Source organism: Neocloeon triangulifer, unplaced genomic scaffold (assembly GCF_031216515.1).
Source record: "Neocloeon triangulifer isolate White Clay Creek 2 clone unplaced genomic scaffold, ASM3121651v1 ptg000004l, whole genome shotgun sequence".
Taxonomy (NCBI): domain Eukaryota; kingdom Metazoa; phylum Arthropoda; class Insecta; order Ephemeroptera; family Baetidae; genus Neocloeon; species Neocloeon triangulifer.
In genome coordinates this window covers 1,579,740-1,601,556 of record NW_026775547.1, presented here as the reverse complement: position 1 = coordinate 1,601,556, position 21,817 = coordinate 1,579,740, and the positions used below count along the sequence as shown (strand labels likewise).

Below are 21,817 nucleotides of genomic sequence, written 5' to 3'. Positions count from 1 at the left end.
AATATTATGTATCACTATCGACAAGTCTAACTGTAAGAAATATCCCATTTGCTATCCTGATCTGAAGTAAATAAACAGTTTTTCTGCATGTTTAGTGAAAAAAAATGGAGCCTGTTTTCTTTCAGAATGGGGCCACAACACCCACTTAAAGCAATCAATTGCGGAATTTTTTCATTCCAATTGCTTTGAATTGGCGGAAGATCAAGTGATAAAAAGTGACGCTCTCTTTGGTGCGTGCAAACACGCCACTCACTTGATGACACTTGAGAGGAACCGGTGTCTGTCTTTTAATTGCCTCAAGTGACACTCGGCTGCACTTGGCACTGAGATAGTTATGAATGAGGAGTAGAGACAATGAACGTGCAGGTGATGGTCAACGCCTGCTTCCTGGTCAACTCCGCCACCTTCTGCTTTTCGCCGTTCATATTTGCCATTCCGATGCCTGGACAGACGATTGAAAACAATCCCAACTTTTCCTTTCAGTATATGGTGCCGTTATTTATGACTGCGACAACCACTTCTACAACAACACAGCGCTCAACGTTTTCTAGGCCAAACCGAAAAAAGCAAACTCAAAATAACTTTTGGGCTAAAATCAACAACAGGTAAATTAATAAATTTAAACTTACCATATTTGGAGAGAAAAAAAAATATAACTAAATAATATGTTTCAAGATTGGCAATTATGAAGCAGAATGCTTTGGTTGATGGTGAAAGATTCCGAGCTGCAGTCAGTCGAATGATGCCTAATGTGCCTATATTGTGGAGATAAATCCAGTAATATGTATAAAATAATTATAATTAGAGAACCACAAAATTGCAGCGATTGCTAATTGTAACTTGTTTAAAATTAGCATTAAGTATTTCAAATCAGTCCTCTTATTTATCTATTTGATTTGATTTTGATAATGTTATGTGATCATTTGTTCGCTGGTCTTATGTATTTTAATTTCTTTTCATAAATTTGTTAATAATCGTATATGTCTAAAAAAATTGCAAAAAAAATGAATATAAATAAATCTTTGTTAATCTAGGTGAATTTAAATTAATATGCAGACAATGTTTAAGTTATAATCAATTCCATTATTTGTGAAGTAAATAATTTATTTGTAATGTTTCATTTTTTAATAGTACAAAAAATTTTAATTAGGTTAAATTATATTTGATGGAGTAGAACATAATTATAATATAGGTAATGTATTTTTAAATAAATATCAAGCTGCTCAAAATCGTTATAGATGATATTATAAATTTTCTGCATACTCTTGGTCATAAATATTTTTGTATTCTGTGTCACAAAAAAAAAATAATGCTAAATTACATATAAATATATTTGAGGGATATTTATGTGGATCATTAAGCTGTATTAAGTAGTTAAAAGTTGCTGTATTTTTTTATATCTTGTTTTTCTTGTACACATATCACACATTAAAGGCTCAAATATGATGTCAAAATTTTTTTAAATTTTTATATAATGATTTTCCAATTCCTAAATAATAATATTTACCAAAAATACGATTTTTTTTAAAAAAAATCTCAATTTAAATCTAATTAATTTTTTCAAAAAAATCATAAACACAGGAAAATTAAGTAGTACCTCCAAAATTCAACAAATTCAATAAAATAGGTCTTTATGCGCGCCCAGCCATGGCAAAAAATAAGCTTAAAATTGATCTAATAGGTGGCACAACATTCACATACACTCTCGTCGTGACCCTGACCCCTGGAGGAGAAGCAGAGAAACTTTAACATCCACAAACAATTCTTCGCAAACTGACTTTCGCCGCCGATTTTCCTGGATTTCGGGTGAAATTTCACTAAACTTGGCATAAAAAAACTAAAGGAAATCATCCCCGGACCAAATTGTATAAAATTTTGCTTGGAAAGAGTGATGTTCTTCCGTTCTTGAGCCGATCCAAACGCCTGAACAAGCCGACCCTTGTAATGTACGTAACCCGAGTGTAAATCCCAGATAAAAATTGTTACCTAAATCTCATTTGATCTTAAAAAAAGCCATATCTGTGTGTAGAATGGGGGAGAAACTTTTGGATGAGTATTTGAACGCGGTGTACGAGGCGACCGAGAACGCCGACGGCAACGCACTCGGACAACTCGTCTCTCTGCAGAACCCACGCTGGTTCGTGCGCAACAGGGCGGCGGTGAACGAGGACGCCGTCGACTCCTACCTGTCACCACCCGTCGGCGAATTCGTGCTGGCCCACATGCACGCGGCCAACAGCATCCACGACTCGGACTGGCTGAAGGCGTTCGAGCACCAGTGCGCCATGGTCGCCGCCATCACCAAGTGGCTGCAGCTGCAGAAGGACGAGAACTGGAGTCTGCCGGTCATGCACACCGCCTGCGTCGAGCTGCGTCTCCTGGCCCTGCAGGCCGAACGGGTGCAGAAGAGGTCGCACTCCGGCGCCCAGGTCGAGTTCCTCGAGAAGGCGGCCGACTGTCTCATGGCCTGTTTCCGCATCTGTGCCTCGGACAACCGGACATCCGAGGAGGCGACCAAACGCTGGGGCATGTTGGCCCTCATCAACCAGCTCTTCAAGGTCTACTTCCGCATCAATAAGCTCAATCTGTGCAAACCCCTCATCAGAGCCATCGAGAGCTCACCTTTCAAGGAAGACTTCAGTCTTGGACAGCAGGTATATAATTAAAAATCTAATTAAAAAAGGGATTATCTTAAGATAAGCAAAAGCATTTAAAATACAAATTTTGTATCATTTTAAATATTGAATTGCAATCATTATATGATGGAATTTGTTAATATTTACTTTCTCATTTGACAATTTCATTTTTTTTTTAATAATTTCTTAAATTTTTAAAACACTACATTTTTAATATTTGAAAATTAGTGAAAATTTTTGCAGGAAAATAACTGACTTTGACTTGAAATTATATTTTATCTAAAATAACGTAATTCAATTCTATTTTGAATTTTATTATAATTATCTCCTTATATTTAAAAATAAATTAAAACTAAACAAATCTTTTCTATCTAATTTCAGGTCACATATCGTTATTACACAGGTCGTAAGGCCATGTTCGACAGTGAGTACCGATTGGCCGAGGAGTATTTGGAGTACTCGTTCCAGCACTGCCACATCCAGAGCAGGAAAAACAAACGCCGCATCCTCATCTACCTGATTCCCGTCAAGATGCTGCTGGGCTACATGCCGAAGAGGGCGCTCCTTGAGAAGTACGACCTGATGGCCTTCTGGCCCGCCGCCCAGGCCATCCGAGAGGGAAATTCCAACGGCCTGAGCCGCGCCATTGAAAAGCACGAAGCCTTTTTCATCAAGAACGGAGTCTACATTATGCTGGAGAAACTCCGAATGATTGCGTTCAGAAATCTGTTCAAGAAGGTCTACCACATTCTCAACTCGCACCAGATAGACATTGCGGCGCTCAATGTGGCTCTCAAGTTTTCGGGAGTGTCGGACGCCGACATGGATGAAACGCAGTGCTTGGTGGCAAATTTGATCAACGACAACAAGATCAAGGGCTACATTTCCCACCAGCACAACAAGCTCGTTGTCAGCAAGCAAAATCCTTTCCCTGCACTGCACACTGTGGCTTGATCAAATATAGAAATAATTTTTGTCTGAAATAAGTGGGAATAATTTAATAATCACACCCTTTATGATTTATTTATTCTTTACTAAAGAAATTTTAGTTTTTAATGTTTAGTTTATTTTTATTTTTGAGAATTTAATTGTCAACAGTAATGTGAGCAAAAATGGAGCTAAAGCGGCTCACACGTGAGGCCATGGCAAAGTACATTCAGGAGCGGAATGACTTGTCCATCACCATTTACCACCCAAAAGTGGCCCAAAAGTCTTACGGCACGGAAAAGAGGTTTTTCTGTCCGCCTCCCTGCATCTACCTGAGCGGATGGCAAAACAAGCAGCAGGAGCTCATGCGACTAGGTTACTCCGAGGAGAGTGCCGAGCTTTGTGCCTTCATCGGAATTGGCAGTACTGAGAAGGACATGCAGATCCTCGACACGGAAAACAAAGTTAGTCAATTGATCGTAATTTTCACCAAATATTGAAATATAAATTTGAATTTCAGGATTACTGTGCAGCCAAAACTCTGAGCATCTCAGACTCTGACAAGCGGAAACATTTCATGCTAACTCTGAAAATGTTCCACAAAGTCGGCTACGATATTGGAATTTTCCACAGCAAAAGAATCAAAGTCATTTCAAAACCCTCAAAGAAAAAGCAGTCAATAAAGAATCCTGATCGTGAGTTTTGCATTTCACACTTTTATGAAATTTTAATTTTTCTTTTGTCAGTCTGCGTGCCAAGTAGAAGTACAATTGCCCTTTTCAACCGACTCCGATCTCAAACTGTCAGCACAAGATATTTGCATGTGGACGAGGGCAATTTTGTTGCCAGCTCAACCAAATGGGGTGCCTTTACAATTCACCTTCGTAAGCTTAAAAAATTATTTAAAAAACATTTCTCACTAATTTTCTTCAGTTGAGGATGACGAAGTGGAGTCGGATGAATTTGTAACTTGTGATGGCTACATCCATTACAATAACACCGTGAAACTGGTTTGCAGTGAAACCGGAATGGCCCTCCCTCGGCTCGTGATAAGAAAAGTGGACAAGCAGATGGTCCTCCTGGACGCCAGCGATGCTGTTTCCCAGCTCAACAAATGTGCCTTTTATCTCAAAGATACCGAACGCATGTACCTCAGGCTTGCTCAAGATAAAATAATGCAAATTCAGGTAATTTAAATAAACCTTCAACTTCTTTTTTCAATAATTATTATATTATAACTTTCAAATTTAGTCTACACCGAGTCCCAAAGATCCAAACAAAGAAAGCATCACCGACAGTGCCTGCTGGACCATTATCAGCACAGACAAGGTGCAGTACCAGTTTTACGAAGGAATGGGACCTGTCCTCACCCCAGTGACCCCGATACCTTTGGCAACATCTCTCCACGTAATTTTATTTTAAAAATCAATTGATGAATTAACAAAAATTTAAAATTCGCAGTTAAATGGAGGAGGAGAGGCTGAAATGCTGGAGCTCACGGGTGAAAATTTCACACCAAAATTGACAGTATGGTTTGGCGATGTTGAAGCCGAAACGATGTACCGGTGCCAAGAAAGTATTTTGTGCCTTGTTCCAGACGTGTCCTCTTTCCACTCTCAAATAGCGCAGGTTATACTTTCTATATAATAATATAAACAGCCAATTAAAACTGATAAAATACAGGTTCCTATATCACTAGTACGCAACGACGGTGTCATTTATTCAACGGATCTCACATTCACCTACACAGTCGAGTCTCTCACTGCCAACAACCCAACACCCATGGACATTGCCATCAAAGATGAGTCGCAGTCGCCAACATTCCAGCAGTTCAGCTTGGGCCCAAATTACAGCTACCAAATGCACAACAACTACTGATTGATTTCTCTTCTTTAAATTATTTCTCTAGTTTCGTAATTAAAATCTTTACAAATAAGAAAAGTTAGAGAAGTTTGCTTTAAAAACCTATAGAAATTATGAAATAAATTGTGAGGTCTGACATTCACTTTAATGGTTGGTGTTTGGGGCCCTGCAAACTACTTTGGGCATGCATTCCAAAAAGCCACCCTTGACCAAACAGGTCTACTCGGAGCGAGGGCTCGTTCGTCACGGTGGGTCGGCGGTGCTTTTGGGGTGCTGTCGATATTCAGCAAGCCATTTATCACCGGGCTTCTTTAAAAGGCGCTTCAAATGAGCGCCTCTATGTAGTGTGGAGGAGAGTTGCATTTTGAAACGTGCCCGTACATATTAGCGTTGGCCGGTCCAACAATCTGCGCGTAGCTTTTGCGCCCGCCAAGAGGCCACCTTGCTCACTTGCTCTCCTCTTATCTCTTGTACACACTTCTGTGCACAGCAGGCAACCGGAGAACTACTTACTTAGCCTCTCAAGCTGTTAATCACGCAAGAGGAGTGAGCCTCTGGCTGAGTGTGTGTGCTCGCTCTCCAGTCTCTCGCACCGGGACGCTTTCTTCTTATCGTCTCCCTATTCCGTTCTCTCTCCCGCACGCTCCAACTTTGGAATTAAAAATTGACCGACCGAGAACACCCCACCGTGTCGAAATTGCTTACGCGGTATTAAACACGGAAAATGGAAAATATACCGCTCATGAAATAAACCCGCCCTTCAAAATTCATCTTTCTTATTTGTACACACAAACAAGTTTTATATTCAGCATTTTATGGATTGTATGGAAAGCAAAAAGTGTCATTTTTCCTTAATTAAAGTGACTTTACAGGTTTCAATTTTAATTGAAAAAAACTTTGGTCATGTTGGAGTAGAAGATTGTAAAAAGTTTTTTAAGCAAAAAATTTCTTAATCATCTGTAATCTTCCTCTTTCTTTAATCAAGTCTTCTTGCAAAAATTAATTAATAACACGCAATTATAAAACAATTTAAATTCACTGCTGTAAAATTTTTTATAAACGTTTAGAAATAAGTAGTATTAGACTTGATAATGTTACTTAAAAAACACAATTTCCAATAATAATATTAAGGATAATCATACAATTACTTAAAAGTTGAGTTTTTTTAGTTTTCCTTTAATTTGAAATTAATTTTTAATTAAATTAAAACTTAATAAGTGGATTGATTTTAAAATAAATCAGAGTCGACTGACTTATTGTTTACTGTGAAATATCAGCAGAACATCTCAATTAGCGGAAAAGTTGCTTAAAAGTGATTAATGCTCTCTCTTCGAATTTGCTGGATTCTGTGGATTTTGGCTTGATTAGCAGGCGCTTGGGAGGCACGCATTAGCGTAATGAGGAAGAGGCGTTTTTCGTGCTTGTCGAGCAAGAGATTTGCGACACACGACATTATTAGGCTGATCGTGATTGATGGCGATGAAGGCTTAAATTTGGCAATAAAAAAAAAACACGACGCCGCAGCAGCCGCTCATCCCCGTGCGAGGTTAACTGTGTTCGCGGCCAGAATTTATGCGCGCAGTTTTTTGTCACGCGAGAGTCACGATGAGAATCGACCATACAGCGGAGCGATCGGCCAGAACATAAAAAAGGAGAGAATAGTTGTCATTAAAACGATCGTTCCTCCGATATAATTTTAAATCCACTGGGATTGGCGCAGCCAGCAATCTGTGCGGCACGGACGACGCGCAGGTTGCATAACTACGAAGCTCCCAGGCGCTAGAAATAAATCAACCAAGCGGAGAGCTCATAAATTTTGCCGAAATCCGTCAATCCCTGGAAATCTTTTGAGAACTCGCACGGGCTGAAGAAGAAAAGGGAAAAAATTTCGCCCCGGCTCAATGAAAAGAAAAAGGGATCAAAGTCATCGGCGCTTTTTCCTTCTTGTTGCGTCTTTTTCTCTGTTGTTTTGTAATCAAAAGGCGAGAGCGGAATTAAAAAGAAAGCCGGAGCAGGGGATGATTGTACTGATTGTGGTGGGGTGCGGCATCGAAGGGTGGGTTTCGGAGGCGTGTCGGCGCTTCATCACCCTGTCTATTCAGCACCTTATTGGAGTCCTTGTGTCCGAATTAGTGGGCTATTGTGCCAAAAGTCTCGCCTGCTCTCTCCGCCGCCGCTCTCTCAAAAGCCGAAAAGGGCCGTGTTTTTTTTCTGCTGGCTGCCGGCAAAGATGACAGCCGAGGATTATTTTGAAATTTTATTAAGGCGAGTGAGCAAGAGCCGCAGCCGCAACACTTGATCAAGTTGAACAGGGGTGCGGAGGTGCCGTCGAGATTTTTCTCAGAAAAGGCGGAAAACATGTTCGATGGAGAAATTCCGTGATGGAGGCAGCACTTAAGTTGAAGTCTATTTTTGTAAAAGGTGTGATTGAAAATGTATAAAAGTTACTCTCAAAATTCCATTTTATAATAAAATCCATTTAAATAATTTTTTTGTAAGATTAAAAACTTATCATTTTGGACTTTTTCACTCCCAGTAATAAATTTTTTTTGAGATATTTGAAGCTTTTTTTCACTAATTAACTTATCCGTATACTTGCAAATTAATATTAAACAATAACTTTCAGATTAAATAGATTTTTTATCAGCTTTTTTATTAACAAATAAGCATTTTACCACACTTTGAAGTGTGTCCGCAACATATTATAATTTATAATTCACCGTGGACCTTTGTGGAGGGAAATGCGGTGAGAATGTGCAGAAGGAACAATAACATTCTTCTGAGCAAATAATTCTCTCATTTCCTCTTTGTCCATTCATCCGCGCGGAATTCTTTCTTTCGCTTTGAGAGGCAAAAAATTGGACAACGACTCTGCACGTCCGACGGTTTTTGCCGCGCGCGGTTATGATGACCTCTTTAATCTGGAAAGAAAATCAGAAAAGTAGCTGCTTGTGTCCGCCCTCTTGTGACCAGTAACGGCAAAAATATCACCTCGGCTCAGTCGGTAGTGGACTTTCGACTCAAATTTGTCCCTGGGGAGGTGCCTGAGAAAGAGAAAATGTCTGCGAAAATTCGCCCTTTCCTGCGATTTATATATAGAAACACGCGAGAGGTCGCTCTCATTTCGAATTTTCTGCGTCAATAAGCTGCCTGTGTCTTTTTGCGGACCAAGAGAAGAGCGCGCGGCCGGGCGGCATTTCTCTCAAAGAAGCTTACAGTGCCTTCACGGGCCAGTGCAGTTCGAGCGAAAAGTCTCATTTGAAAATTTAAATTGGCAGCCTTCGCTTTTGACGCACTTTAAAAACACCAGCCTCTCTGTTTTCAGAACGGCAGCGAAAATTTTAGGGTAAATGATTTTAGGGAAAAAATAATGAAAATATAAGAAAAAAGAAAGTTCGGCTAAATTTTGTTCTTGAAATAAAAACTAAACATTATGAAAACTGAAATGTTATCAATTAGGCATTAGTATTAATTTTTTTATTAGGTTATTTTCCTTGGAATTTACAATTTGAATAAAATGAAGCAAAAAGTAGAAAACTTTGATTTTTTTTAAATTTGTTTAACTATTACAAGATTGAACTATTTTAATCTCAGATTATTTGACAAAAAAAAAATAAAAAAACCAACAACACTAGAAAATTAGTGCAATTTGTCGATAATTTTTACAATTTATTTAAAATTAATAAAAAATAAGTATTAATTCACTATCACTAGGATTTCAGAACCATTTTTAAGAGACCTCATGTTGGATGAAAAATAGTAAAAAAGTCTCCCTTACAGAATCAATCTCAGCAGCCTGCATGTGCCGAGTGCAGGTAATCTGAATTCCGACCGCACACTCTCTTGCGGAAAAGCTGTCGCCAGCGGGCGGAAAAAGAGCGAGAAAAATTAACCGGGAGCAAGAGGCGGTCATAAAAGCATTTTTTCCTCAGCTTTCGCGGGGGCTTGGAAGGCCGGTCAGCGACGTCGGGCAGAGACGCTGCGGCTGATAAATCAATTTGTCGATGGGCTCCTTGCCCTGCAATCACACCACATGTTGAATAAAAAGAGCGGCGAGTGCATTAAAAGCACCGGGGGTTGAGTTATCGGCCCTCGGTGACACGGCCAGATGGAAAGCGCACCCCCCCCCCCCGCCGCCCCCAACCGCAGGTCCGCCGAGAAATGGCTCGTGAAATAAAACGCTCTCTCGGATATAAAATATCGCGGCGCGCGTGGAATATCATATTCAATTGCCTGCCCCCACCCAGCACCAAGACACACGATTTATCGTCACGTGTGTGCAGGTGAACTAATCACGAGTTGTCTCTATTTCTTACTGGATGGCGTCCCCCTTTTGCAGAGATCATAATTTTTGCCCTCTTGACAAATCTCGCTTGGGAACAATTTCCATTTTGCATGCCACTGCATTATTTACCCTGCAGAAATAATCAATGCAGCGCAACTTTCGTCAGAATGAACTTTACTTCAATCCTGAAAAGTTATCAGATTGTGCGTTCTCTGTAGAATTTATTTGCTAGTAAAGTTTGAAGGAAGCTTTGAATGGCTTCTAGGGAGACGCTATTTCTAAACACAAATTGAATTGATGCGTATTACTTTTTCCATAAAGCGTGTGATTTGCTTCTGGTTGCGCGTAATAATTTTGCTTCATATTTTAAAATAAATCTCGCCTTGGTTTAATATTTTCGATTCCAAATATTATTTCAGAACAAAAAAAAGCGACAAGCGTTAAAGTGTCTTAAGTAAAACAAACTATAATAAATAAACGGCTAAAAGTTATTTTGAAAAAAAAAACTATAGCACAACGATGAAATAAAGTTTTTAAGAAGAAATTTTTCAAATTGCTAATAAACATAATAAAAAAATATAATTAATTACGCCTGCCTTTTAAAACTGAAATATGACGTTTCTATTTTAACAATTTAAGAACTTTTTGGCATAGTCATATCTCTGAACATTGCAAGGGTGGTTGAAATTGACTTCCCTTCCGATGCAAGTACTCCTTTCAGAGTTTCAATATAGGTTGAAAAAGAGGATAAGTGAGAATCCATTCTCTCTTAAAAGCTAATTTCTTCGTTCAGATTGACATGATAGAGCAAAATTGGTCCTCCTCATCTAAAAAATCATTCCGTTTTAAGCGGACAACTAAAAATAAATAATCAAAATAGAAAATCTATAGTTATCTGCTTCTGAAAATTTTGGGGGCCAATAGAGCATCACACCAGCGACTGTTTCTATAATAGACGTTTATTTTACAATTCAATTTGAGCTGCAAATTTCAGCCACTAATTGTAAGTGAAGCATTTATGTATTTGAATTGCTTTCGAAGAAGCTCGGCTGGCCTTGAATTTTTCAAAAGTGGTATAAAAGAGGCAGTCTTATCCTTTTATCAAAATATATTTTGCGCTCAATTTTACTATATCACTAATAATTTTTTATTAAATTCAAACGAAACAATATCAATTATTTATCAATAGGAAAAGTTCTTCATTTAAAAAGTCTAATAAAATCTCGCTATCGAGTTTTCATTACTTGGGAAAAATATCAGAATATTATAATAAAAGTTGCAGGAAAATGAAAAATCTCCACTTCCCCCCGCGAGCAAACAAAGCAAAAACCTTTGGCCGATGGGCAATTTCGCAATTTATTGGCTTTGATTGCGTCGGAATTATTCCGGCGTGCGATCCGAGCGAACGCCGGCATGGTGAATAAATTTTTGCACACAATATTATTTGACGAGCGAGTTTGCCGACGACCGCGCCGCGCCGACATAAAGGGAGAATTTGCAATGCTGCGCTCTTTATGTCGGAATGTTAAGTGCTGGCAGGCAGAGGTTTACCTTTGATACTCGTGCCTCGCATACTTGACAACATCCACGCCGGATTCCACCTTCAGCCAAAAAGCGGCCGCATAATCTCGCGCGCGGCGAAAAATGCGCTCGCTCGCATCTTGAGACGCGCGCGCGCGCATCCAAAGGCGAAACTTTCGCCCGAGGGGCCGCAAATAATTTTATGGTAAATTCAAAGAGCCCGCCGAGAATATTGGTTTTGGTGCAGCTGCGGCCGATTTGAAGAACACACGATTTCCAAAAGCATTCCTCCGTCTTCAAAGCAGCGTGCTTCACTGACCGCTAATTTGCACGGCTTTTTAAAATTAAGCATTCAAGCACATAGAAATTTTCAATTCCGTTTATAAATTTGTCAGTTATTTAAAACGAAAATATTGAAATCTATTGCCAAATTTGGAATAATCAATACAAAACTCCAACAAAAAGTCTAATACCGTTCAATTGAATCACCCCTTGTTTGACAGAATATGTTTAAGATTGTTTAAAATGAAGTGTTGATTTTGCTTTATTTTTGTGATTTTATATTAATTTAGAAGTTCAGTCTTTCAGTTGAATGTGAATAAGTGGAAATTTGATTTGTTTTTATTTTGTGAAATTTGGTGAATCATTTCTTTGTATAATATATTTTCATTCTATTAATTAAAAAGATAATTATTATTGATTTGAATTTAAAGTCGGAAAAAAAGATAGTTATGTACAATTATTTGACATGTTGACAGATGATATTAACATCCACATATTTTAAAATCTTCCGTTATATTTAATTTTTCTTGTTAATCTATCTTACGTATTTCTGTGATTTTGAAATCTAATTTGATCCACAAATTAATCAACAAGATTTAAATGATTTTTTTGACATTCAATGCACCATTTATTACCCCTAATTACTTTACAAAAAATGTAGCGACTGAATGTTTTTGTCAAAACATTGACTTTAATCAGAGTCATATTTTTTTAGAAATGTTTTAAGTCCCAGGATTTTGCTTGTGAGAGGTGGTGAAAGCAGATTAACGTGCGAAAATGATGAAAAATTGAAAAATCAGTATTTTCTGCTTGCCCAGTCACACACTGGAATGTCCGCAGCCACCATTCCTGATAATTTACAGATTTTTTTGCAGCCAGCCGCAGTGGAAAATTATCGTGACAGCTGCTGTGATTAAAAACGGATGCTACATTGATCAATATTTGATGAATTCCACCCACCAGCGCAGCATGCTAAAATCCTCTCTGCCTGCGTTACAAATGCCACCCGCCGCGGAGAGCGAAGAGAGAGAGAGAGCAAGCGGGCGGACGAGCGAGCGAGCGAACGGGTGCGAGTCCTTGTTACAAAATCTCTCTCACTCTGCCGCCGCCGCTTTTTCTCGTGCGCCGCGGCTGATAGTAGTTACATCGGTGGATTTTATCCACCTGTCATGAATCACAGCGCGTAAATTAATTTCACCAATATTCTTTAATCTTTTATTATTCGGCAGCAGTTATTGGCAGGCAGAAGCGCACCGTAATCCTGCCAATCTCTCACTCGCTCCCTCCACCTCCAGTCTGTTGTTTTAGCTAAAATATTCAATAATAAATTTTTTTCTGTTGATTGGGATATGATTTAAAATTTTCTCTTGGTTTGGTAAAAAATAATATCAAATTTCAGAATTTTCAAATAAATAAATTTTTACACGAAAATAATTTCTAATGAAAAAATAAAAATATGTTTTGTGCTTCGAATTCTCCAATTTCAACATTTTATAAAGACATTAGTATAGAAGAAACAGATATATAATGATTTTTTTTATATCTATATGATAAATTTCAATATATATAGGGAATAACAATATTTCTTTCATTTCACGGCATCAGGCATGATTATCAAAATATTTGTAAGAATTTTCTAATTTATATACATTAATAAACCTAAAGCAGCTGAGTGATTTTAAAGAAAATATTGAATTTCAGTGGGATTTTAATGTCTACTTTCAAAAGTAAAATGCTAAAAATTCCTTGAAATATATATGTATGGAAAAGATCTTGAATTGTTCGGAAGTCAAAAGAATGTTCCAATTTAATTTCACAAACTTGTTAACTTTATCAAGGAAGCATAAAATGATCTAATAAAAAAAACTTGCCATTTTATAAGAAATTTTAATTTCCATTTAGAGGAATCAAATTCCCCAGCTTCCAATTACATTTGATGTTAATTTATATACAACTTTGGATTTAAATAATTTGACTAAATAAAAATGTGAGCATTTTTCACTTTTGTGGAAATCAACCTAAGGTATTGAAATTGCATTTATACAATTTTAACATTTTTCCCAATTTCAATTACAGAACAAAAGATTTTTACTTTACCTAGACCTTTGTGGCTTCTCAAACACGGATGGACTCTCAACATACCATCCTTGCTGTGGCAACTGCATGCAAAAGGCAGTTGACGAACTGACTGAACATGAAGTCTTTGCCACAAGTGATCCTCGTGAAGAAGTGACACCAAACTGGAACTTGATCCAGTTCCAAATCTCGCCCTGTTTTGAAATCAATTAAGTAAATTTTTACTTTAGAAATAAATCTCACAGTCGAAACTTGTCTGGCACATGACATCTTCAGGCTTGCTGGCGTAAACAGGCAGCCATGGAGTGTTGAGGGCGAGGACCTCAGGCTGCATGGCGTAGTTGAGACATCCAATGAAGAGGGGGTGCAAGATGTCTTTACTCAGCAGCAGATTTGCCTGAACTCGTGACGGAACTTTGTCCACCAGCAAAAGGAAGCATCGGGTCATGCTATAGATTTTAGAAAAGTTAATTTCAAAAGCAAATACGATTACGACGATTCTTACAAGAACAAAAAGTGCTTGTCATGCTTGTTGAGAATGGCTTTGGTGTCTCCAAGTCGAGCAAAGTCTTTTGAAATTTCAATGAGTGAAGATTCAGGGTCCATTTTCAGAATCCTTTTGACGGTGCTGAAATGAAATTGGAATTGAATTCAAATTAGTTTCAATTTTTTTTTTTCTTCAAGAATTACATTTTCAGGCCTGTGTATCGAATTTTGGAGACAGAAAGCTTTTCTCTGCGGAAATATTTCAATGCTGGGTGCCAGTAAGGATCAAAATCCATGTGAGGGCTGGACACAATCTCTCGAATGCTCTTTTTTCTCTCGGGTAGTCCAGACCAGTTGCTGCAGTCTTCACTCTTTGGCTTGAGATTTTGATCAAAACCGTTTTCTACATCAACTGAAATTATGAAAGATGATGATTAACCAAAAGAAGGAAAAAAGGAGGAAAGAAAGTTCTATTCTCCAAACCTGCAAGAGGTAAACGATGAAATCTGAAGAATTCTTCCATGTCTTTGAGAAAAACGCTCTTAAATGTGGCGACAAAAATGCGAAATAAATTCTCCGCACTTTCCGAATCAATCAAGTTTTCTGATTAGGTGGAAAAATTAATGAAGCTACCGCTGTTTATCTAGCGACTTTCTGTATCATTCAAAATGGCCAAATTGACAATCAAACGAAATCTGATGAATCTGATCATCTGTTTCAAGAGGGGGTGGGGGACTCTCGGCATGAGGGGAAGAAAAACTGCAGGTTGGAGAAGAACAAAAATGAAACAGAAAAGGTGCTGCCTGGCTATCTGTCTGCAATGCAATGATTTGCGCCGCGTTTCATGTCGGAAATAATCCATCTGCCTTTAGGTACTCCTCAGTCAGGTTGGATTATAGTATTTTCACTTTTTATAATTAAATTTTTTTTTTTTTATAAAAATCAGAGGGTAACACTGATATTTTTTAAGTATTTGAACAGTCAGTTTCAAATAATAATAATACATTTTACGTATTATTTAAGAAAATAATTTTCAAGAGAAACTTCTTATTTATTTTTCAGGATAATAAGTTCACCAAGTTTCTATCAATCCTCTTCTACTGATTTGTCGACCTGTCAATGGGACGGAGGGTATATTACTCGGTGATAGGTTCGCCCTAGTCATAGATTTTTTTATTAATTGTTCTGTTCTGATCCTTTAATCTTAAAAATAATTTTTTAATTATGCCCTTTTATTTCCTTCAATAGTTTGTTTCATATTTTTAAATAATTATTGATGTTTTTTTAAATTCAAAATACTAACATCTTCATGATTAATATAAAATTAAATTCTATTTGCAGAAGTTATAAGAGATTTTAATAATTTAATTTCTTTCAATTCACTGTATGTTTTAATTGAATAATGAATGCATATTATAACTTACAATAAGCCCACTTTTTTTAAAATTCCAGTCCCATGTGAATATCAAGATCGTTATCTTTCAAATAAAATCTCAAGTGTCTCGTTCAAAATACGACCAAAATTTAACTGGAATTCAATAAAAGCGCTAAAATTAAAGTTTGGTCTGCCGATGAAAATGGAGAAATCACGTAGAACGAGAACGACTCTCTCACTGCGTCGAACGTTTTTCTTGCGTCTGCAAATCCGATATTATATTGGGGCTGCGAAGGAAGAAGGAAGGAAGAGTTGGTTCACAGAGTGCGTGTGTATGTGCTGCGTGGTTGCATACCTAGTCGAGGATCGCGTTCGAAATGCCTACTTAATTGATTTAGAGGCGGCCGCGAATTCACTTCACGTAGGAAGGCGCGACACGGTTATTATTGCGCGCCGCTAAGAGAGTCAATCCATAAAGCAATAAAAGCAGCGCAGCCTTTCTACGGCTATTGCTAAACTTTGTGCTAAGCCCGGCAAAGTGATAAGAGAAGAAGTGAGGGAAATCAGCTCGGCCGAACGCGCGCCGAATAATAAAGAGGAATTTTTCTGCTCACAAAATCCATTCTTTATGATGTGGCGGCGGTTCTCTCTTGTGCAAAATCGTACCTATATATCCTGACCAATTGCAGTAAAACTCGCCACAAAGCGCCCTTCCACTTTGGATGATCCCTCAAGTGTAAAAATTGAATTTGCCGCTCGCACACGCCGTGTGCAATAAAAATGAATTCGGCCCTTTTTTCACTCGGCGCGATCAAGAAATAGCGAACATAGCGACTTTAATATGTATCGGCGCCGCGCGTGAGACTGACAGGGTGATATTTTTTGCACGAAAGATGCCGAAAGATTGAAGAGATCCGAGGAGCAAAATATGAACCCGATATATTCAAATTTATATATATTTCTTAAACGCGCCTTCCTCGGAATATAGAAAACGCCGTCGCGTCCGGATATCTGCGCGCCGCAAATTGATATGCACATCATCCGCCACACAGTTCTGAGCCCGGATTTGCAGTCTTCGATCCTTGAGAGAAATTGTCTCGCGACTGTCAACACGCTCGAGTGAGACGCTCATGCCAAAGCCACTTTGATGCACTTTCAGATTCTGACAGATCGAAGTGCACAAAATCAATGAAATTGTTCACTATATAATAATGTTGCAATTTCCCAAAAGATTATTTGAACTCGTGATTGCTTGCTTACTATTTAATCTGAAATTTGAGTTCCATTCCAAGGTCAGGATTAAATTTTCATACCATTGGCTAAAAATCTTAAAAAAATTTCCAACGAGAAAAAGTAAAATTGAGACTTTGATCATCCCGCAGGCAAATTTTTTTTGACAACTGCAAGCTTACAAAAGAAATTGTAGAGAATTTAATTAACTATTTAATTAACTAATTAACTAACTAAATTTTAGTAGGTTTGAAAAATAAAATAACAAAATTCTCGCGGAAAAGAAAACAACTTCTGCTCTAGATATATTTTTTCTAAGAATAATTAGAAAAAGTTACAAATTTTGAAATTTAATAAGCTATTCGGATCAGTATTATAAATTGAAATTTTTATTCTACGCTAACTGATAAAAAATTAATTTTCGCAATTCAATGAACCAAGCTGTTCCCCACCTTATTTTTTTTTTTTTTTGTTTTAGGATCTGGTCAAGACAAAGAGTCTTATTGGCCTGATGGCCTGTGCCCTTTTTAGGCTTGCGGAAGGCAAGCTCCAATCTTATAATTATTAGGGTATTTGTTATTTTATTTTATTTGCTATTTTTGTAATATTTTATCTTTATAGTCATCAATAAAATTATTCATCATTGCAGTCAAGCAGGAGAGAGCAGAGCAAAGCGACGTGCAGAGGAGGGTTCATAGCGCAACAACGGCTGCTCAGATCGAAAAATAAATTATTACACCGCTATTTTCCTCATTCCTTCAATGTTCCAGATACTTTTTTATCGCAAAAATTTTAAATCAGAGCTATAAAAAGTATTGATTAATTACGTCGTGACAACTTTGTCGGATTGCTAAACACGTTCCCGCTTTTCCCCTACAAAATAATCGGACACGCCCACCCCATTATGATTAGTAATGTTTTTCTTTGTTGACAAAGTGCATCGTGTCCCGCCGGGGATCAAGATTGAGCCCAAATTCGGCCCGAAAAAGGCGAAAATCGGCTGAAGTGCAGCGTGAGAAGAAGCGCCGGCGGAAAAGTAAGTTCTCACTTTACAAATTGACCTTTTGAATTGAATTTTTACTGTCCTGGGAAGGAATTCGTTTCTTTGGGATTTGTTTAGAATGTTGAAAAATTATGAATTTACGTACTACAATAAATGGGGTGCTCTTTTAATTAATTTTCATTTTCTATGATTTATATAACGAGCAATATATTTACACTTTGGAATTCTCTGGGAAATCAGGACCCCTTCTCAAAACCTGTCTCGCTCAAAAAGCAAGTCGGAAAACCGTTCTCCTGCCGACGTTTATATTTGGATATTTTTTTATTATTTATATTCAAGATAGAGACAAATGCGCTACTTAATGGATTCACACTTCGAACGCACGACGGGTGTCACAACCAAGCAAACAAAATCAGGCAGATTTTCTTTTTATTCGACGCTTGTCATATTTTCCACCTGACAATACCGCGCGCGCATTTATCGCTGGAAAAGACGAGCGGTGGCGGAGAGAGAGCTAAACTGAAAATGAGGAATGACATTTCCCTAAGTGGAGTAGAAGAAGAAGTGAAATGCCTCTACGGATAGATAGGCAGTTGAAAAATTGCTGATTTTGTTGAGAGATAGAGACTTATAGAAACGGATAAACGTAAAACACCCTAAAGACGATTAAAATAGAGGATAAAAAAAAAACACTAATATTTTTTTATAGAAAATTGTTGTTTAATGGAAGTCAATTTATTTTTATCTCATTTTTTTATTTAGTGAAGGCGAGAATCTTATAAGCCCTTGCGTATTTATTGTACTTGCAGGTTTACAATGTAGGGCTGAGCGTTTTAGTCTATTTTTAAGGTCAAAATAGTCGACTTTTTTAGTCGATTTTAGTCGTTTTTCGAGCAAAAATAGTCTGTTTTAGACGATTTTGAAAATTTAATAATTAAGGCAAGAAGGTAAAATTTTTTTTTCAAAAAAATTTGGCTAGAAATGATCCAAATGGTCTGTCCGAAATAATTAGATGGTTGCTAAAAAACATTTTTTTTTTCAGTCAAGACCGTCACAAGGGTGGGCAAGGGTTCCAGGGGTGTGGGGTTAAAAAAAAAGGTTTCAAAAAGTTAGCTAGAAATGATCCAAATGGTCTGTCCGAAATTTTAAGATGGTTGCTAAAAAACATTTTTTTTTCAGTCAAAAGCAAGATGAGATCTCAATATTTCAATACTACCATGTTTGGTGCTAAATACGAGCGTTGCAAAAGACTCTGCAATTGTGCCGTATAATTAAGAGTTAAGGCTGCTCTTTCACACTATTTTAAAGCTTATTTTCTAGATTTTGAATCAGTACGAGCTATACTTTGACTGCGATCACCCTCAATATTTCAATAATACCATGTTTGGTGCTAAATACGAGCGTTGCAAAAGACTCTGCAATTGTGCCGTAAAATTAAGAGTTTAAGGCTCCTCTTTCACAGTATTTTAAAGCCTTTTTCTAGATTTTGAATCAGTACGAGCTATACTTTGACTGAGATCTAAATATTTCAATAATACCATGTTTGGTGCTAAATACGAGCATTGTAAAAGACTTTGCAATTGTGCCGTAAAATTAAGAGTTAAGGCTGCACTTTCACACTATTTTAAAGCTTTTTTTCTAGATTTTGAATCAGTACGAGCTATACTTTGACTGCGATCTCAATATTTCAATAATACCATGTTTGGTGCTAAATACGAGCGTTGCAAAAGACTCTGCAATTGTGCCGTAAAATTAAGAGTTAAGGCTGCACTTTCACACTATTTTAAAGCTTTTTTTCTACATTTTGAATCAGTACGAGCTATACTTTGACTGCGATCTCAATATTTCAATAATACCATGTTTGGTGCTAAATACGAGCGTTGCAAAAGACTCTGCAATTGTGCCGTAAAATTAAGAGTTAAGGCTGCTCTTTCACACTATTTTAAAGTTTTTTTTCTAGATTTTGAATCAGTACGAGCTATACTTTGACTGCGATCTCAATATTTCAATAATACCATGTTTGGTGCTAAATACGAGCGTTGCAAAAGACTCTGCAATTGTGCCGTAAAATTAAGAGTTAAGGCTGCTCTTTCACACTATTTTAAAGCTTTTTTTCTAGATTTTGAACAGTACGAGCTATACTTTGACTGCGATCTCAATATTTCAATAATACCATGTTTGGTGCTAACTTATACGAGCGTTGCAAAAGACTCTGCAATTGTGCCGTAAAATTAAGAGTTAAGGCTGCACTTTCACACTATTTTAAAGCTTTTTTTCTAGATTTTGAATCAGTACGAGCTATACTTTGACTGCGATCTCAATATTTCAATAATACCATGTTTGGTGCTAAATACGAGCGTTGCAAAAGACTCTGCAATTGTGCCGTAAAATTAAGAGTTAAGGCTGCTCTTTCACACTATTTTAAAGCTTTTTTTCTAGACTTTGAATCAGTACGAGCTATACTTTGACTGCGATCTCAATATATCAATAATACCATGTTTTGTGCTAAATACGAGCGTTGCAAAAGACTCTGCAATTGTGCCGTAAAATTAAGAGTTAAGGCTGCACTTTCACACTATTTTAAAGCTTTTTTTCTAGATTTTGAATCAGTACGAGCTATGCTTTGACTGCGATCTCAATATTTCAATAATACCATGTTTGGTGCTAAATACGAGCGTTGCAAAAGACTCTGCAATTGTGCAGTAAAATTTAGAGTTAAGGCTGCTCTTTCACACTATTTTAAAGCTTTTTTTCTAGATTTTGAATCAGTACGAGCTATACTTTGACTGCGATCTCAATATTTCAATAATACCATTTTTGGTGCTAAATACGAGCGTTGCAAAAGACTCTGCAATTGTGCCGTAAAATTAAGAGTTAAGGCTCCTCTTTCACAGTATTTTAAAGCTTTTTTTCTAGATTTTGAATCAGTACGAGCTATACTTTGACTGCGATCTCAATATTTCATTAATACCATGTTTGGTGCTAAATACGAGCGTTGCAAAAGACTCTGCAATTGTGCCGTAAAATTAAGAGTTAAGGCTGCTCTTTCACACTATTTTAAAGCTTTTGCTCTAGATTTTGAAGCAGTACGAGCTATACTTTGACTGCGATCTCAATATTTCAATAATACCATGTTTGCTGCTAAATACGAGCGTTGCAAAAGACTCTGCAATTGTGCCGTAAAATTAAGAGTTAAGGCTGCTCTTTCACACTATTTTAAAGCTTTTTTTCTAGATTTTGAATCAGTACGAGCTATACTTTGACTGCGATCTCAATATTTCAATAATACCATGTTTGGTGCTAAGTACGAGCGTTGCAAAAGACTCTGCAATTGTGCCGTAAAATTAAGAGTTAAGGCTGCACTTTCACACTATTTTAAAGCTTTTTTTCTAGATTTTGAATCAGTACGAGCTATACTTTGACTGCGATCTCAATATTTCAATAATACCATGTTTGGTGCTAAGTACGAGCGTTGCAAAAGACTCTGCAATTGTGCCGTAAAATTAAGAGTTAAGGCTGCTCTTTCACACTATTTTAAAGCTTTTTTTCTAGATTTTGAATCAGTACGAGCTATACTTTGACTGCGATCTCAATATTTCAATAATACCATGTTTGCTGCTAAATACGAGCGTTGCAAAAGACTCTGCAATTGTGCCGTAAAATTAAGAGTTAAGGCTGCTCTTTCACACTATTTTAAAGCTTTTTTTCTAGATTTTGAATCAGTACGAGCTATACTTTGACTGCGATCTCAATATTTCAATAATACCATGTTTGGTGCTAAGTACGAGCGTTGCAAAAGACTCTGCAATTGTGCCGTAAAATTAAGAGTTAAGGCTGCACTTTCACACTATTTTAAAGCTTTTTTTCTAGATTTTGAATCAGTACGAGCTATACTTTGACTGCGATCTCAATATTTCAATAATACCATGTTTGGTGCTAAATACGAGCGTTGCAAAAGACTCTGCAATTGTGCCGTAAAATTAAGAGTTAAGGCTGCTCTTTCACACTATTTTAAAGCTTTTTTTCTAGATTTTGAATCATTACGAGCTATACTTTGACTGCGATCTCAATATTTCAATAATACCATGTTTGCTGCTAAATACGAGCGTTGCAAAAGACTCTGCAATTGTGCC

At 37.2% G+C, this 21,817-nt stretch overlaps 4 protein-coding genes across 4 annotated transcripts in view; 3 read left to right on the top strand and 1 right to left on the bottom strand.

Annotated features, from left to right (window-relative positions):
* The first annotated feature begins 1,803 nt into the window (after positions 1-1,803).
* Positions 1,804-3,661, top strand: LOC132193336 (PCI domain-containing protein 2). Its single transcript, XM_059613942.1, has 3 exons — positions 1,804-1,946; positions 2,030-2,654; positions 3,018-3,661. Exons 2-3 carry the CDS (start codon positions 2,031-2,033, stop codon positions 3,588-3,590), a joined length of 1,197 nt encoding a protein of 398 aa, XP_059469925.1. The 5' UTR covers positions 1,804-1,946; position 2,030; the 3' UTR covers positions 3,591-3,661.
* Positions 1,804-5,494, top strand: LOC132193335 (suppressor of hairless protein-like). The gene is made up of 8 exons (XM_059613941.1): positions 1,804-1,946; positions 3,735-4,027; positions 4,084-4,258; positions 4,310-4,447; positions 4,497-4,750; positions 4,815-4,970; positions 5,025-5,192; positions 5,247-5,494. Exons 2-8 carry the CDS (start codon positions 3,749-3,751, stop codon positions 5,439-5,441), a joined length of 1,365 nt encoding a protein of 454 aa, XP_059469924.1. The 5' UTR covers positions 1,804-1,946; positions 3,735-3,748; the 3' UTR covers positions 5,442-5,494.
* Positions 5,495-13,303: 7,809 nt separating this feature from the next.
* Positions 13,304-14,752, bottom strand: LOC132193555 (uncharacterized). The gene is made up of 5 exons (XM_059614298.1): positions 14,560-14,752; positions 14,281-14,488; positions 14,096-14,218; positions 13,834-14,039; positions 13,304-13,784 (listed from the first exon to the last, which is right to left on the bottom strand). The coding sequence occupies exons 1-5, from the start codon at positions 14,597-14,599 to the stop codon at positions 13,648-13,650; spliced, it is 714 nt and encodes a 237-aa protein (XP_059470281.1). The 5' UTR covers positions 14,600-14,752; the 3' UTR covers positions 13,304-13,647.
* Positions 14,753-17,597: 2,845 nt separating this feature from the next.
* Positions 17,598-21,817, top strand: part of LOC132193431 (lachesin-like) — a 109,070-nt gene continuing 104,850 nt past the window's right edge. The window contains exon 1 of the mRNA XM_059614091.1: positions 17,598-17,717. The gene's annotated coding sequence lies outside the window, so the exon portion shown is untranslated. The remainder of the gene's footprint in view (positions 17,718-21,817) is intronic.